Source organism: Toxotes jaculatrix, chromosome 8 (assembly GCF_017976425.1).
Source record: "Toxotes jaculatrix isolate fToxJac2 chromosome 8, fToxJac2.pri, whole genome shotgun sequence".
Classification (NCBI taxonomy): Eukaryota; Metazoa; Chordata; class Actinopteri; family Toxotidae; genus Toxotes; species Toxotes jaculatrix.
In genome coordinates this window covers 4,320,809-4,339,423 of record NC_054401.1, presented here as the reverse complement: position 1 = coordinate 4,339,423, position 18,615 = coordinate 4,320,809, and the positions used below count along the sequence as shown (strand labels likewise).

The window sequence follows — 18,615 nt, the reverse complement described above, 5'->3', positions numbered from 1 at the left end:
AAAAAAAATCCAGCCATGAAAAGAGTATTTACTGGATGGAGTGTGTCTGTCTTGTCTCTGCTGCTCCTTTAGGCCCTGCAGGACAGAGGAAATGGAATGATATCAGTCAGCCACATTCACACACAACCCCTTATTACATAGCCAGTGGTGTGGGCCATTTGTATGAGCAATGTGCTCTTTATACATTATGCAGGGAGACAGCGTAAAAGAAAGGAGCAGGTATTCCCCTTCTGGGATGTTAAAAAAGGATAGGACACATTATGTGCTACATCAGTGGTTTTTTAGGGCTCAGAGCCCTGCTGGTTTCCACGCTTGACAGCTAAACAGAGGCTAATTACAACTGGGAAGGAAGGTGAAAGCAATAGCTGATAGGATTTAAAACTAGCAGCACTCTGTGTCCCGAGGATCAGGACTGAGAACCAGTGCTTTAAAAAAGATGGACAGATTTTTAGCGATGGCAAAATGTAGCCGCTGATTTAATGAAGTCAGTCCATAAGGCATTAAAGCATAAATCCTTTTGCTAAGCCTGCATAATTCACCTTAAAAAGACTTGAATTAAGTGAGTCACATGGAGACATTGACGTTGATGCTTCAGGCCACTAGTGAGATTGTGTGCTGCTGACCAAATAGATTTTCTAAGCTTCTCTTCTGTTGGAGGGTAACAATCGCTGGATTGGGAACCCTTTCCACCCGATGTCTCTTGTTATTCCTTTGATACACATGCACATCACATGCAGACACACACACACACACGGACACAATACACGCCCCATGGTCCAGTCTTCCCGACTGGCCTTAGTGCTTTCTCATTACTCCCACAGCATTTACACACTAATACAGTTTGCCGGGACCCAGGCACCAATACGAGACACTCCACATTTCATTACTGGGCCCTAATAATAGGGGGATGAGAGGTGGCTGGAGAGCCTGCGGAGAAAGGGATGGAGAGGAAGATAGAAAGAGAAGGGGGGAGTGTGCAAGATAGAGGGAGAGATAGAGTGGAGGGATGACAGGCTCTTTTATTTCCCTCTCCCTGAAAACCCATTTAGGACCCATATGCGAGCAATTGAAGACATCTCTCAGACGTCCACTGGCTCCTTCAAATACAGACATTGTCGTTGTACACCTCCATCCCGCCCCTTTGCCTTTTCTCTTCCTCAGCCTCCTCCATCACCCCCTTCCCCTCCTAGTCCAACACTCCACCACCTCATTCGTCAGCCATCCCCGCTTGCAGTATAATTGGGAGGAAGTCTTTTTGGAAAGTGTGAGGTGCTGAGGCCCACAATCGGTTCCCTGCCTGTGCAACAGGGATCAGTCAGGTGAGATTGACACAGTCGTGTTGTTGCTCTACAGGGGGAGGCCTGTCTCTGGTGATAATGCAGAGAGACGCTCAGCAGAGGAGAGAGAAACGAGGGAAGTGGAAGAGAAGGAGTTGGTAGCTGGGGGCGTTGAGTCCGTCAGGGGAATGCACCGGTTGCGTGCACGAATAAACATTATCTTGCGCCTATTGACTGAGAGCTGAGCCGAGCAGCCAGCGGGCCGACTGAGAATAAGTTGTTTACACTTGCTAAAACCACCGTGCGCCCTCAGTAAAATTGTTCTCCATCCCTCCGTGACTCACATACTCAAGGTCGGAGGGCGAGGCATGCAAATACAGTCGCACTAAAAAACAAGGAGTGACAGCGCTGGGACTGAAAGACACAGAAGCAAATGGATGGGGGGTGTCAGACATATGGAGTGGCAGGGTGACAGCACGTGACACCGGGTGACAGGCAGCAGTTGAAATCAGCACCCAAATGACAGACGAGAGGATCGCCCGGTGACACCCGGAGACTGAGGATTAAAGCGTTCAGTTTGTAGAAGTCTTTGGCGTGTGGGTGTTTGAGAGTAGACATAAGGTCTTTGGCTGCACATATTGAGCCAGTTTGGAACCTGTTTGTTCCTAATATTCATGGACATGTTTGCAAACCTGCTCTTCGTACATCGACTCCTGGCACACAGTGTTGTGAATGAGCAAACAGCCGAGAAAGTACACAAGATGTTGCTCTCATGACACTGTCTGCAACCGTGCATCGCCTATCGCAGCAAAGTCAGATTGGTTTCAGAAAAACGAATTTTATAGCTTTACCTCCGAGCTGTGACTCTTGGTAGAAAATAAAACTGGCATTATTTCTAATCTTATATTTTGGTTTTGATTTATTGTTAAAGTCACACTTGTTTAGGACATATTGAACATATGGCTCAATAGCAGAGAAGTGAATCATGCCACTGCAGTGGTTTGAGAAGTTTTTTTTTTTGTTTTTTTGCTGTGACTGGTTCACCACTGGACTCCGGTCAGCCTGACTACAGCTGCAGTCCTCTCCAGAGGAACACACCACAAAAAGTAAGAGCAGTAAACTAGATTTATTATAATAACATTGTGGATTATTACTTTAAAGTTTATACTGGAATTTAGTCCAATCGAATCACTTGAAACATTCACAGAATGGGGATTTTTGTGCTCACGAGTGCGCTGCGCTGGCACAGATCAGTGCGTATGTGTTCAAGTCCAGCTGACCGCTGCCGAGCTGGAAAGTGACCCTGCCCCAGGTCATGTCTGCGGACATGATTTAAACATGCGTGCCAGAAACTGCCTCAGAGAGCTGGAGACCTGCTGCTGACAGCTTATCTATATTTCAAACAGGACGAGTGGACATCCAGAGAAAAGAACAGAGAGAGAAAGACAGGAGGGCTTCTCTGTGTGGACTGACTGTGGCTCTTCCCAGCGGAATCAAAGATCTGGCAGATCCAGACTAGTACCTGTGGGTTACCGGGCAGACTTCAGTTGGTTGTGAGAGAGCAGAGCATGGGCATCATGGTGACTGGATACCAGGGGGGTATGTGTAAATGCACAGTCCATTTGCTTTGGTCTGAATTCAGAGGATACAGGGGTGAAATCTCCAAGTAAGCAATCATGAAAACAACGGTGCACCTGCTATATTAATATATGTTTCCAAAATATGAGTTTTTGACCTTTATTAAGATTCATTAATTTCCATTTTCCATTCATTAATTTCCATTTTCTACTAAGTTACAAGTTGATATGCTCTTTTACTACACGAGCCCAGCCACGACAGGCCAGAGTGAACCAGGAGATGTTCAGTGATGCATTCATTGCACTTTGGAATCAATTAACACAGAAATATAGACGATGAAAAATTTTCTTTCTCACAGCTGTGGAGGGGATTTATCCTGCATCCACGCTGCATTGTGCACATCAGTTTTTACATTTGTAACAGGGTAGAATTTCAAGATAAATGCATTTTTGAGACTCACGTCTCTTGTGTGGGTAAAAGCATTTCCAGAGATAAGCCTGTCAGTGTAAAACATGGTAAATAGTTAATGGGCTGCACATGGCAGCCTCTCATTCACGCACATGGATGGCAGTGAGCGACCACGCAAAGTGCTGGCCTGACCATGGGGAGCAGAGTAGCTGACTCAGTGTCCAAACAGTGGGATATTAAGAGGAACAGAGGGAACTGGGGATCAAACTGCCAAACCTGTAATTATGATCAGTTTCTCTATATAACAAGTTTGTGTGTGTTTAGCCAAACTAGTGCACAGGGTTTTCTGCAGTTGTGTTACTACTTTAAACAAAGTGACTCAAGCTTTGTGAGGTTTCATTTCAACCACTTGAGTGCATGTGTTTACGCCTAAATATACACACTCACATGTCTAAATACGGTGAAGAGGGAAGGAAAACCAACTAACTGCATTTAGTGAACACACTCTAAACCTGTCTTGTGACTGCATCTCATGCTAAACCTACATCCAGAAACACATGCATGCATCCTGTAGCTATGCTCATAAGTGCACATACACAAGCACAGGCATCACATGGCCCTGACTTTAATTCCACCTCTCATCAACCTTTGTCTTAGAGAAATGCTTGCACATCGTTTCCCTTTGCTGATTTCTTTTCAGTAAAAAAAGAAAAAAAAAAACTTATAGGAATTTCATATTCCCCTGTATCTCGTCTTTGCTTACTCTCTCCCTCTTTTTTCTCCCTCCATTGGCTTTGCCCAAATTTAGAAACCAGTGAGGGGCTGACTGTCATGCGTATGAATAGCTCAATGTCTCACAACCGGGCTACAAATCCTCATTGTGGCTCTGGAGATAGCTTAAGCCATACAAGTAACAAAAGCAAATTCCCCATCAACACCATTACTGTCAATTCTTTGGTAAACAAACTCAACCCCCCTCCCACACTGCTTCCAGCTGGGAGGTAAAATTAAGCTATGTGGATGTTATGTGCATGCATTTGTGCATAAATAGGTGTATTTGTGTGTCTTTGTAAATATATATGGATACTTTATATGTAGGCCTGTGTGCGTGTGTGTGTTTCCAGGCAGTGCCACAGTGTGTATGAATCTTTAATGTGTGTCTTATGACAGTGGGGCCTCCGTGCAGCTTATGCTCTGTAAATTCAATATCGCCATAATATCTGACCCTGTGGCTCAGACGAGGTCTCCACTGACTGTGAACAGTCCTGCCACACCAGACAGGACTCGCGGAGTCTGAGTGATCCGTCGCACACGCACACGCACACAAATGTGTATGTAAAAAAAGCTTCACCATGGAAACTCATCTTTAGAAGGAGGGGACACGGTGTGTTTTCGTGTGTGTGTGTTTGTGTGTAAGTGTGCATCCCTCTGGACCATGCCAAACAGCTGACTGTCAGGGACAATAGAAAGGTAGCATGTTTAGGAAAACGCCAGAGTTGCCGACTGACTGCAGGAACATCAACAGTGATTCTGAAGCGAAAGGGGAAATAATCCATGAACAACTCCAGGTCAACAATAGGCAATATAAACGACAACAACAGACTCTTGTGGTTTCGCAGATTTCAAACTTAAGGTTTCACAGATTGGGTGTGAAGAAATTTCCAAGTATGTAACTTATCAGTTTCATGCTTGTTACAATAAAAACTTCTAAAAATGTGTTAATCAGGTTAATAAATAGTAAAAGGAGGGATAAACTTGAAACTCGCTTCGTATGAAAGTTACATGCTGATGAATTTCTTTGAGAGCTTTCAACTTGATTATAAACTATGTCAACTTAAATATAGGCTTCAAACACTCTGAGCTGCATGGATAATTAATTTCAATCAATTACCAAATTATGGTCTCTGCATAACAATAGTGTGATAATGGATAATCACCTGTCTGTGGTTTACCTTTAGTGGTTCCTGTTGACTCACAGCACAACAGTGCTGTCATGGAAATACATCTTTACTGTATTTGGAACCAGGTGACTGATGAGAAATCTGCTGTATTCTAAAAGATGCCAAATTGGAATTTATAATCTGCTGAAGATTACACAGCATTACAACTACTGAAAACTTTCCAATCGGGCAGGTTTGCAGGATTTTGAGCTGAGAGTCTCTGGTTCAAACCAGGATCAGCTGAGATCCTGAGGCTAATGGGGATATCATATGGGCAACACGAATATTTGCACTGAATTTCGTGACAATCCATCCAATAGTTGTGGAGAATTTTCACTCAAAACCACGGTTGTGTTACAGTAGAGGAAGGACGACCAAAGTGATCTTGGCACCGTGTTTCTGCGCCAGATTTTACTGCAGTCCATCCAATTGTTGAGATATTTAATTCTCAAAGTGGTGGACAGACTGACCAAGCGACAGACTGCACTAAAAAAAAGCAGGCAGGCTCAGCAACACTTTTTAAATGTGATAGTGTAAAAACAGTATTAGTACAACAGGGTAAGAGTTAAAAAAAAAAAAAAAGGTCAGTTTTGGAAAACAGCACAATTACACTCATTAGACCACACATGTATCTGTCAGTACATGACAAGCTGAAGCACGCAGTATCTCCAAACAAGGCCGTCACTGTCACCACCATCTCCCATCCAGCTGCACGCGTCTGTCTCTGTCAGCCCATGTCCTTTAGTGTGTTGTTTTGCTGTCAAATGTGTCCTTGATGTTTATAGGGTTGAGATGGTCTCCTGCATTGTGTCGAGCGTCTCATCATGAATTCAGAAACCCGTCTCAAAGAAGCTGCTAAATATGGAGACGGCAGGAATGGATACTGATTCTAAAGCCCTGAGCTGCACGGCTGTTTGATGTAATTAGCTGCTAACAACAAACGGGATGCCGCTTTGATGTCATACTGCCAGCGCGCTCTCCAGAGACCAAAATCCACAAAGTACAGCATTCACCTCTGTAAAGTTGTCTGTTTTCTAAAGTGGTTGAGCTTAAGCTGTGTGCTGAATTCAGTCCTTTAAGTCAGTGAGGGGTGAGACAGTTTCATAATGCAGTTGATCTGCTTTCTGTCCTACCCAATGATTCCACTGTTCAAGAGATGCATATCTTAGCAGTGCATGAAAAATGCAAAATATGTTAGAGGACCTTAATAAGCAGAAAAAAATTTAATCATAATAATACACTTCATTACTCCATTCTCAGGACATAAAATATGCAAGGAGGCACTAATTTGTTATCAGGTTAATTATCTGTGTTTCAGAGTTGCTGAGGCGTTCGCTTTCCCACATTAATGAATTATGACTCTTATTTACTCTGGTTGGCTTATTTCTCCAGCGTCAGAGTGAAGCACAGAGCCGCTGGGGTCTGATGGGAGAGGAAAACCCAAACGGGAAATAGCTTAAAAGAGGATACCAAAGAGTTCCTTGAGCTCCAGCTTCTAAAGCATCCCCAGCAAATGAAGAATCATCATGTCAGCCACACAGCACACTGTGCTGCGTCATTTGTAAAAGACGCAGGGTTTCAGTTTTCCTTTACACTTCCAGCAATTCAGACTTCTAACATGTTGCTAACAGTCTCTGTCCACAGTGGACATGGAGTGTGAAGACACTGTGGCTCACTTTATAATGTTATGTTTCTTATACCACCATGGGTTGGATGTTGCTCTCATCCGACGTCAAAGCAACTGAAATTTAATTTTATGAGTATGTTGTGTATGTTGTTAGCAGCTGTTGTAAGACCCAATGTTAAAGTCTATGTCGACCACAAACAAACAAACAAACACCCAAACAATAAATGCTTGATGTAGCTTTAAATTTCTAACGCTTGATGGCCACAGCTTCTGCAGTCATCTACTGTGGGTTTGCACTGAAAAACCCTGCAGGATTTCTCCACTTCCTGACACCGGCAGAGGAAGTATTATCACAGCCATGCGTAAGTGCTATTCAAATATGTTCTGATTGTTTTCTGGTGAAAAATGAATGCCAGCTAATGCATAATTTGTGCCACGCAGGGCAAGGTGCATCATTACCTGCCACAGGCTTTTTATTTTATAAAGGCTGACGTGAATTTCGCATCTGCCTGATTTTGACAATTTTACTGGTAATTTTGTGATAGGAAAAAAAGGCAATTTGGGAACCTTTTTGACTTTTAATGACTGTAACAGTCTGAGCTATGGGAGTACCTGCAGAAAGAACAATTCTGGAGACACAAAGAAGGCAAGAACAAAGGTGAAGGCTATTGTAATATTTAAGGGAATAAAACTATACAGTGTTATTTGTATTTTTTGCACATTGTGACCCTCTCATTCTAATATTTTTTAGCTGTGTGTGAGATGCAACCTTAAAACATCATTTGTGGAAACCTGTGTTCTGTAGTAACAGAGAGTTGCGCTGGCTTACCGTTCACGTTGCCCAGGTGGAAGTATCCATCCACCAGCGAGGCTCCGTTGTTGAAATGCTGGGTCATGTGATCCAGCCAGTTGGCCTCCACGCCTTTGACGCCCTCATCACAGTTTTGGACACGAAGCGGCACCTTGACAGTGTAGTACTTCACCTGGCCCTCCCGGACGGGGGGATGGTTGTACAAAGCGAGCAGTTCCACCCCTGAGAACAGAAACAGTGAATGACTCAGTAAGGGATGTGACCGTACAGATGTAGCCTTGGTGGAAGTCCCACTTTTTACTGCACGATTATTGAACTACTGCTGTTCATTGGCCACAATCCAAAGTGTAATTTTTCTCTGTCTGCAGGAGCAGTTTTCTTGTCATCAGCTGCCAGAAGTTAGAAGAAATGGCCCGGTAAACTGAGAAACAGCAGGGTTTTTGTTGCAATGCAAAGAACTATCTGCTGTATCAAGTTGCAACATGATTCAACTTAAATACTGCAAACACTCTTTAAGGACTCCTTACTTTTGGAGAACTTATTTTCCTCTGACTTTTCAAGACTAACCACACATCCAGACTGTGACGAGCATTGTTATAATTATTTGGAAGTACATTTATTTTCTATGAGATAAGCAACCAGGGAAACTCAGCCAATGTGTGGACAGTCGACATGCGTCTTGGCCAAGAAAAGCTGGCCACCATGTCTGTGGTCATCGGCCATCAACAGCAAATAACAATTTGTGTGCTGTCTCGATTTCCAACCAGTTTGGTTTTCTTGTCCTGTGAAAAACTGAGCTACTGTAAGAGATGACATTTCTCCATATAAAGATGGGTAATGTGAAAAAAAAAGCGGTAAAGAGGGTGGTTTGCATGGGTCCTTGGAAACACTTAGAACAGCTGAGCTCAAGAAATTGGTGTTAGAAAAATAGGGCAGCGTTGACACAGAAATTAGCATACTTAAATTGGACATACTTAAAGCAAAAATGCAAAAAGGCAGCTGAGACCTTCCAACAAATTTGGCCCTGACTTGTCAGTTGTCTGGATTTGTGGTTTAATTCTGATGTTTTCATTAGCTAACTCAAGACAGTGTGTGTATATTTATGTAACAACTTCAATGTATTATTTTTGCAGTGGGCATGATGTGTATAAGAATGGTATTCTGGATTTTTAATTCCATTTCATAGAAGCAATTGAAGATGTATGTTCTGCATTCTGCATGTGTTTTATATTAATTTCTGGTGTCCTGTAGGCCTGTGCAGGCAGGACACATTTGTATGCAAGATATTATAATGAAACCTTCAGCATCATTATCATATCGCGAACAAAAGTTCTCACCTGGCAGGTGCAAACTAGACGAGAAATGAAAAAGTAATACAAGATGAGATTCGTGTTGCCCCGAGCTGAACTCACAAATGTGCTGAAAATCTTTTTCCAAGGATGCTGCTTTTTTTTTTCCAGCTGGTTCTTTTTCAACAACAAACGTGAAATGAATCAAAAGCAATTTGATCACATTCACGCTACAAGTCGTCTGCACGTTCCTTTTAATGTTTTGCAGAAGTGATGTAACTGCTGATGCAGAACTTAAAAGGGACCATTTCACTGTAACCACGTGAATTAATAGTATAACCTTGAATAATGCATTAAAAGGTCTCCAGGTAACTGTTGTTTACATCAAGCAGAAATATACATAATGCAGTGGGCCTCAGGAGAGAGAAACAGGCTTGGAAATTTGCCCAGAGTACGTATGTCACTTTTCTTCGCTCACATCATATTAAATCAAAGTGGAAAGTTTTATTTGTTGTGATGTGAGTGAGTGAAATATTTACTCTGCTTAGCTATGAAAAAAAAAAAAAAAACGTGAGATGTGAGCGAGGTTCACGTCGGGCAGAAAGCAATTCAAATCGGGCCTGGTAACATTTTCCCCTTTCTTTCGAATGCAAATGTCGAACTGTCATTCCCCAAGTGAACCAGATGGATGAGCAGAATGTGCGGCACTGCCACCCGCCCGTCCACCCACACACACACACACGCACGCACGCACTTTGACGTGGGGTAGTGGAGCTGGTGGTGGCAGCGGGGGAGTCATGGATCAGGCGCTTTGGTTCCTCCATCCGTCCATCCGTCCGGCAGACACCCAGGAAGAATGAATCATTTATAGCCATTTCTTGTCTGGCTCGTCTGACTGATGTGACAGCTGGCCACCAAATTCCCTAAATCTTGTCATTTGTCACTCTTGAGAAAAGTCGACTCACAGCAGAATATTCACACACCCTGCTCTCATCCTCCCTATGTTACCCATGTAACAACGAAGACAATATGGTAAACAAATCTTGGACAACACATGACAACAAAATGACTTCCCATTCAACATGCCTGTGACTTGCCAAAACAACACATTTCCTCACTGTGAATGATTTCGTAGCTCTTTGTATCATATTATCTGGTTTACAGTTTATGTGCACAAGCCTGAGATGATGTATCACTAGAGTTTGTCCCATGATTCCTTTCTCTGTCTCAGTGAGCTTCAGGATATGATGAAGACTGCTTAAAATAAATTGTGTCATGTATACTAACGGATTTAGAAATGCAGAAAAGCTTTGGGTCGCAGCTCTAAATTTCTATAATCACAGTGTAATTAGATCAGTAACAGCACTAAACCGTGTTCGACACAGATTATTCCAGTTCTTCTGATGGGGCTTTTATAGACAGTGGTCAGATTTATAACAGCTTGACATAAAATAACAGCCACTAGCAAGAATCATGCTGCCAAGCTTCGATCTTCCTCACAATATTCGTTGTTTTCTGTGTAATAGCTGAGAATTTTCAATGCATTATATTTCATTACAGTCTAATTATGCTGTGATTATGGCACCAAGGCGACTGTAATTCAGGCAGAGGGTAGGTAGCTCATTTTCTAACCTTTATTTGTCTGTAAACATCTCTCCAGCAGTGCACTGTTCGCTGGTGATATACTGCACAGAAGCCACAGAGGATTAAGTGCCTTGCCTAAAGGCAGCTTCACCACGGCACAGCAAGGAGGGAAAATATACAAAATATGAGATAAGATAAGAAGACTACAGAAACTGTGAAGTTTAGGCATGAAAAATCTGTCCAGCTGATGTCCACCACACTGGGCTGTAAAACAATAAAAAGTCAAACTGGAGCCATGCTATCACTCAGCATTCTCCGGTATATCAGAAATAAATTTGATAGAAATCTATGTGCAGACAATTTGCACCTGAAATGCCCTTCAAAGCGCAAGTAAAAACATTCAAAGCACCGCTGAATTTCTCTTGAACTTCAAAACAACATGTTTTGTTTCGGGGTGGGCTGTGATTGGTGAGCGGTGCTGCTGCAGCGAACATACAGCATGGTTCATTTTTTCAGCTGCAAGTTTCAATGCAAACATCAGATCAGCTGATCTGAAGTCCAGGCTGCACACAAAGCCTTTTTTTTTTAAATTTCAAATGGGAGTCAGTGATGGTCAGCACGCTGACTTGTTGTCCACCATGCCAGTCAGCTGAAAGGTGCCTGTGCATAAGTCTTTGCTTTTGTAGAATTAATAGTATTAATTTATACAAGGATCAGATTTCATAAAATGATATGAAAAAAAAAAAAACAAGATATAATTCAGTGGTGTGATAAATCATTTCCTCTCTGTGTGAGTTTGGACTTACTGTCACCATATCACTATCACCATGACAAGCTTGAGATAGTTCCCATGAGAAAAACTGCAGAGGAACAGATACTTTATTTTTTAGAAAGAACATAAGGCTAAACAATAACAAATATTTAATAAACTCCGTTACTAACCAACATTAACCTCTAAAACAAGTCTCTTGCTCAGGTTCAGCACTCTCCATGTCCTCTTGTGCTAGAGCGGCCTGTAAATGGCACAAGCCATTTACATTTTAAATAAACATATTAACTCCTCTCCGCCAGGATCTGGCGGAGAGGTGACATTTTACCAATAAAATGTGGCAATATTACTGCAGTGCTGTTCACTTTTTGGCTTTACAGCAAGAGCAAGATACAAAAGCCATAAATGTCATCTTATGGCAAAGTAATTGGTGCTGATCAATATCTTAATTAATGTTTCAGAGTATTATCATGGTCATTTCTGTGCCTAGGGAAGTAAAATCTTACTCAGTGTCCCAGTAATTTAATATTTACAACTGTACTTGGACACACGCACATCGAAGTGCACATGCCTAAGTCCTTTGAACCTAATCACATGAAATCATTAGATCAACAGACGGCCGCTGAGCCTTTCAGAATAAAGTCTGTGCAGCTAACCTGACTCTTGATGTCACTGGCAGGCTAACAAGAAAACGAGCGCATGAGTGTCGTTAGGATGTTGAAAGCATGTTGCTCCAGAGGCTTATCTGATAGCAGCTTTGCCGTCCAAATGACGAGGCCGGCGGCAGTAAACCTGGTGTGATCTTAGCGGTGTGGCTTTCCAGCACGACATGTCATCATTTCGACGTCTGTTTCTATAATCGCAGAAGCTGGACAACGATTGCATCAGAGCAGAGATAACACTGATCTCAAGGATTAAACCAAACAGCTGAAGACTCCCTGAAGCGCCTTGATTCAGATTTGTGTGTGTTTGTAGTCATCATGACATATATCATGACAACAGAGCAGATACCTCAGGCGATTAAAGCACTTGTTTGCTGGTTGTGCATCAGTATCCACTTTGTTCAGGTTTTTTTTTTTTTTTTTTAAATTGAGCTTCTTGTGCGTTTTCACTTCAGTTTCACAACATCCCCTGCACAATGTCCACCCCCAATTCGGTTTCCTAGAAGATACACTCATATAGTACTGATTAGTAATAACATATTTTCAAATGCAGGAAAGGTGACATTCTCGCAGTTCAAAGAAGTCGTTGGGAAGAGGAAAGACTGGGTGGAATGCATCCGATCTTAGTGTTTCAAGTAAGCACTGAACATAATCTAAACACAACCATACAAATGTTAATCATGCCTGAGTTATTTCAGTAGTGTTTCCTCTGTATGTTCATAAAAAGAATCCAGTCGGTATGTCATTTCCTACAAAATGTCTTTGTTGATGCAAATTAGCTGCATCTCAAAGTAACTTTTATGAGACAGACTTGTCTTATCCAGACATGCTCGTGCAGCTGTCACAACCATGCTACACTTTTCATTTGCTGTGCCACCAGATTCCCTTTCCCATAAACCATCCAAGCGTCTCGGTCTCCAACCTTAAGGGCTCAGTTTCTATCCAGAGCTCCGGTTTCAGGGATGGTGTTCCTCTGTCAACTAGTAAGCTGCAGACTTTCACCAGCTCCACTGCCAGCATTTGCACGGCGTTCACCTCGAGATCTGAGGATTAACGTGGACAAGCCAGCAGTAGCCGAGGCTCTTGGGCCTCCTCGGCAGACTGGGCATTAGTAGAGAGGGACATGGGAGCTTGGCAGACTCCCTTACCACCCCGGCTGGCTGCTACTCTGGCGCTGCTGGCATTGTCGAAGAGATTCGGGGGGGGGGGGGGGGGGGGATGAAGGTGGGGGTTGAGAGAGAGCTGTGAAGCTGAGGGAGGTAGAGGACGAGGCAGTTGGGGATTATCTCACTGCAAAATGCACTGTGGGGAGGCCCAGATGGACCAGTGGGCTGCGGTCTGCGGTGATGCCAAGTGTGTGTTACCGCACACACACATCCACAAAGGCACACGCAAACAAAAGCGCAAAGCACACACACCAAAGGGTGTATTTATTATGCAACACCTAATATTAGGTGCTTTGATCCTAATCGCATTGTACACTGTACATACAGTATATGCACACAAACACACAGACGTTAACACTCCCACTGGGACGAGTGTCTAATGCACAGTTTGCACATTGCACCGAAACATATCACAAATAGGTTCTGTGAGAGGACGAGAGACTGTAGGAGGGGGGGGGGGGTGACAGTGGTGGGTGTCTCCATCTGTTAATCCAAAATGCTCAAATAAAGCTGAAACTATAAATGTCTGTGCTAATTTCGACACCATTCCCAGAGAAAAGAGGGCTATCATGAATAACTCATAGAGGTGTAGCTACGTATGGCTCGCTCTCTGGGAAGACGGCAGGCGAGCCACGAAAAAACCCGACAAAACTGTTGTGGTGAATTTCACAGACTCCCCGCTTCATCAACTAAGTGTGAGTGCGAATTTGTATGCACCGCAGCTATAATATGATTCTTTTTGTGTAACGGATAGAGAGGATTATATCCCAAGGCAGCACATTGTTGTGTAACATTGAGGCAATAGCAGGAAATGACACCTCCGCAGATGCCAAGTGTTTCAAGAAGGATCTACGGCACCACGCTGTTCCCTAGTTAAACAGCCAAAAGGTATGGCTTCAAATGGAACCGGCAAACAAAGTCACACAGATATGTAGACAGATATTGGCCATAGATTAGAAGCTGTTTGAATCTCTGTGATTATGTGACCCAAGAAGCTTCAGTTTTCAGGATGCCCTTGACTGCATGATTTCACCCCCCCCGGCTGTGTTCGCTGCTCTGAGACCAGCAGCTGATCTGATCATGGTTTGATGAGGGCGCTAACAGGTGTGAATGTGTACAAATATGCAGCACAAAAAGAGTACGTTTTTAGCTGACTTGTTTGAAACTAATACATGCAAAGACAACGTTAATCCAGTGTCTATAAATGATGCAGGAACTGGCCTGAGTTTCATCAGCACGGAGCACTGAGTGGTGCAGCAGCTACAGCCTTTCACAGTTTGAAGCTTTGACCTTTAATTATCTTAATTATCATTCCTCATTAGGCCGTTCTGTATAATTTGTAGGGGTAGCTGGATTTGTGTACCAGTCGCAGGTCTTGTGTCATTTGGACTTAAGAGTCTTGTCATTTGTTTGTTGTCATTGTTGTGTTAAAGTCTGAAATTTTGACCTTTAATTAAAGCCCGCCCACTGGGCCAATTAGTGCAGTTTTCAACCACTTTACAGAAAAAAAACAACAACAAAAAAACAGGTTTTGAGATATTTTGAGAGATTTTTGCCTCCAACACAATACAGCGGATGTGAAGTGTTCAAAAATCCATCCTTGTCATTGGGTCTACAGAAGATATATTCCCCATGAAAACTGATAGGAGTGGTGGCACAGTGTCTGGAAAGACATGTTGCTCCTCTGTTGCACCGGGTGGCGCAGAGACAGGTAAACTATCAGCATGAGACATCCAGGTGTACATGTTTTATATAATTTGGGTGAACTGACCCTTTGTACAGAAACATATTGGTATTAACTGTAAAATGTCACGTTGTAAGATGATAACTATAGTTTTATAACTCATGTTTGAAGGAGGAAATGGTGTGTGGATCTTGTCATAACATGAAATGTTTAACGTCACGTCATTTTCATCTTAGTTTGAGTTTCCGATGGTAACCATGGACACCACTCACCGTCACCTCTCCGCTGTCGGTATCTCGGCCTGTCCTTTGTCTCTGTGCCGCTGTCTTTGTTGTTATTGTGACACGGCGAGTTCTCCTCCGTCAGCTCCTCACTGTGCTCCAGGTCTAACTCTGATATTGGAGACGTGGCAGGCGAGACCTCGTCCTGAGTGCCTTCCAACCCGCTCCCTGAATGGTTCCCAGTGTTCTCACTTTGACTCTTCTCCACACTCAGTACTCCTTCCCCAGCCTCACGTGAGGCTTCCTCACTCCCCTCTTTGCCCACTGTACCAGCTCCGGCTCCAGGCTCTGCTTGGTTTTTGGGGCTTGAGGGGTTCGATGGGCTGCAGCTTCCCAGAGAACCGAGCAATGAGCTTGGGCTGGAGTGCAGGGAAAGGGAAGGGGTGTCTGGTTCTCTGATCGTGGTGCATGGGGCCCCATAAGGTTCCTGGACAAATCCCACAAACTTCACCCCCTGGTCAGCCGCATCCTGGATCTGCTGTTGGGATCAAGAACAATAAAAAATGAAAACTTAAAAGTTAGAATGATAATGACAAATACTACTCTGCATTCTCTGATTTGATTAGAGCTAAAACAATTAGTCAGAAAATTGACAGAAAATCATATTTTTAAGCAAAAGTGCCAAACATTCTCTGCTTCCAGCTTCTTAAATGTGGGAATAGTGAATCTTTGGGGTTTGGGGATTTTTGCTTGGACCAAACAAACACTGAAGACATCGGCTTGTGCTGAAACGAAACGATTAGTCCACTAAATGATTGTGATGGGCAGACTAATCAATGTTAAAAATAATTATTAGTTGCCTCCCTAGATTTGATTGCATATCCTGTTGGATATCTTGGATGCGGAGCTGCTGTTGCTCTCATTAGTTAGAGTTTAGAGAATCAGGAAAATGCCAGAAATGCAAATTCAGAATGCAAAATAAGAACCTGTGAAGCAGAACATCCACAACAAGTACGTAACCGGTATTTCCCATGAGATCTCAAACTGAAACCAAACTTTCAGAATTAATTTAACATCAGCTGTCTTAAAATGGACTTGCTGAGTCCTCTGCATCTGTTGGATCTTAGTTCTTTCTCTGTTTCTTTCCGTTCCTCCCCAGCAGCTTCTCCAATCACACATCTGTCGATTAGATTGGAGCGGCCACAACCTTACTCAGGCCCAGGCTGCATCCCAAATCCAGCACTCCAGCACTATTTTTTTTCCCCCTCTGTCTTATTGTCATGTGGCATTTTATGTCAATATTGGGATTCTGCCACAGAGCGAGATTGAAACGTTAACTGTCAGAGAATGTTAATGATGCCATTCTCCATCACCCCCCCCTCACCTCCTCCCCCATAAAGCAAAGGCGGCGCCCGTCTCTATCTCGAGCCACAGTGAGGGAAGAGAATAAAAATCAAATCAAATTGCAGGTTATTCACTATGAAATTAAATTGGAAAACAGTCACATTGTTTCCAGCCATATTGTTTAATATCAGTGAACGCTCTCTGGGTGCTTCCACATCATATTCCTCATACCAATATGTTGAAATGGAATTGCAGAGATAAAAGAAAGCAACTGTTGTATCTCATTTAATGGTAATGCAGGCAGTCAGAGACAGAGAGAGAGAGAGAGATGAATGGCTTTGACTGTCTAATGTTGGTGCAGTTGATAGCACAGAAGATTCAAATAGCGGGCTGTAATGATTGAATTTATTTTTAGTACCATTATTATTATTATCATTATTACCATTTTATTAAACCCCTTGTATGGCAAAGTAGAACTGTTCAGATTTGATTTATTTTTCCAAACATCTTGCATCACGACAAATGTCAAGATTGCTCAAACAACAAATATGAGTGTATATGAGAGAAAAAACTGAGAGTAAATAATCAAATATGTCCATGCATATCCCACTGTAGCTCCTTTTTTGAAAAATGATCACAGATGACTAAATTTCTTTCTCAGATGAGTTGGAGAAATACAAAGGTCCATTGCCAAAATAATTAGTTGATTAATTAATTAGATGAAAACAGAAAAATAAGGGGCAGAAATTTTAAACTGTTCCATCAGGGAAGTCATTTATTGAGCAAATATTTCCAACATTAGCTGGTTATAGATTCCTAAACGTGAGGATCTTCTGTTTTTGAAAGGTGAGAAAGTGAGCAGGGTTTGAACTTTCAACTTTCTTTCAAGTTCCCTTTTTTTTCATTCGTTGCTCAACTGTTCGGGTCATTTTTCTTGAGAACCAGTGAGTGCAGCGCTATGAGAGCTTATCCGGAAACTAGATGTTAAGGGATATGAGGATGAATCTTAGTTGCAGTTCCTTGAGAGCCACGTTCCATCTACACAACTGGGGATGAAAAAAATAAATGGAGGATAAAATTAAAATTTAGCATTCTTCTGAATTAAATGAACACAAGAGTTGCTCTGGTTCAGAGGGAACCACCTGGGGTCAAGAAAATGAGGTTTCGAGGTCAAGAAGTAAACTTTGCATCGCATCATTTCTCTTCATTAACCGAAATGATGCAGAGCACAAACTTGATGAAAAATATTCTTGAAGCTGCCTCTCTTATTCTGCCACCAGAATATCAACAGCCTGCGGTGAAAAACCCATTTCAATTTTGACTTGAGACCACATTTCCTATTTCCCCCCGTAAGTTATTAAAGTGGCACCAGGAGAAGGTGTCTGAAGGTCAAGATGAAAACCCCGGAGAGAGAGATTAAGCAAGGCAGAGAGACGGAGGGAAGAGATGACAGAAAGAGAGACAGAGGGATAACGACAGAGATTGAGACAGTGGGGAAGATAAAGAAAAGAAAATGAGAGAGAAAAAGGAGACGAAGAGAGAGAAAAACAGAAACCGAGAGAGGGGCTGAAGGGAATGGACTTCTCTGCTCACTCCTCCACCACTCATCCATGTCCACTTTCTTTTTAATAGATTTCTAGCATGGCCTCCTCCTCCTCCTCCTCGAGCAGGCCTGTGGCAGCTCAGTAGATTAAAATGATAACCAACAGTAATGAGGTCCTACAGGACTGCGGTTGCATGACTAATCGAAGGGCAAAATGTACAGAAAGGTTCAGGAGCCAGGCTTCAAAGACCGACACAACGGTCGGTAATATACAGATCAGGCAGGAGGGTCGAATCATGATGATGCGGCACGACCAGCGCACAAGAGAGGAAGGTGTGTTCATATATTTCATCTGAAGTGCCGTTTCAATCAGGCTTTCTACAGCAGTGCATTCATAACAGTGACACGCTATGCAGAGCCAGTTCATTATCAGATCAGGGAATGTGATTTCACATCTCTGGCTCCTGCTTTCATCTCCCCCATGGAAAATACAGAAATGCTAAGGTATTTGGTTTGCTAATTAACATTGGCCTTGACCCAATAGAGAAATATTGCTTTTAGTATATTACATACATACATTCAGGTCTATGGAAGCACTGCAAATGGACACACTGGATTTTAAACACTACACTCTTTCATACTGTGACGTCTGTGAGACAGGTTTTAAGAGCTGTTATGGATTTGAAGGAGATTTTGCGATTACGGGACTGAA

At 42.7% G+C, this 18,615-nt stretch overlaps 1 protein-coding gene across 2 annotated transcripts in view; it reads right to left on the bottom strand.

Moving 5' to 3' along the window:
- LOC121185943 (raftlin-like) overlaps positions 1-18,615 on the bottom strand; it is an 87,275-nt gene that overhangs the window by 21,875 nt on the left and 46,785 nt on the right. The window contains exons 5-6 of one of the 2 annotated variants that reach the window (XM_041044481.1): positions 15,068-15,554; positions 7,660-7,863 (exon numbers count right to left, since the gene is read on the bottom strand). In XM_041044481.1, the coding sequence (XP_040900415.1) occupies positions 7,660-7,863; positions 15,068-15,554 (691 nt within the window). The remainder of the gene's footprint in view (positions 1-7,659; positions 7,864-15,067; positions 15,555-18,615) is intronic. The other variant, XM_041044482.1, reaches the window with a different exon arrangement.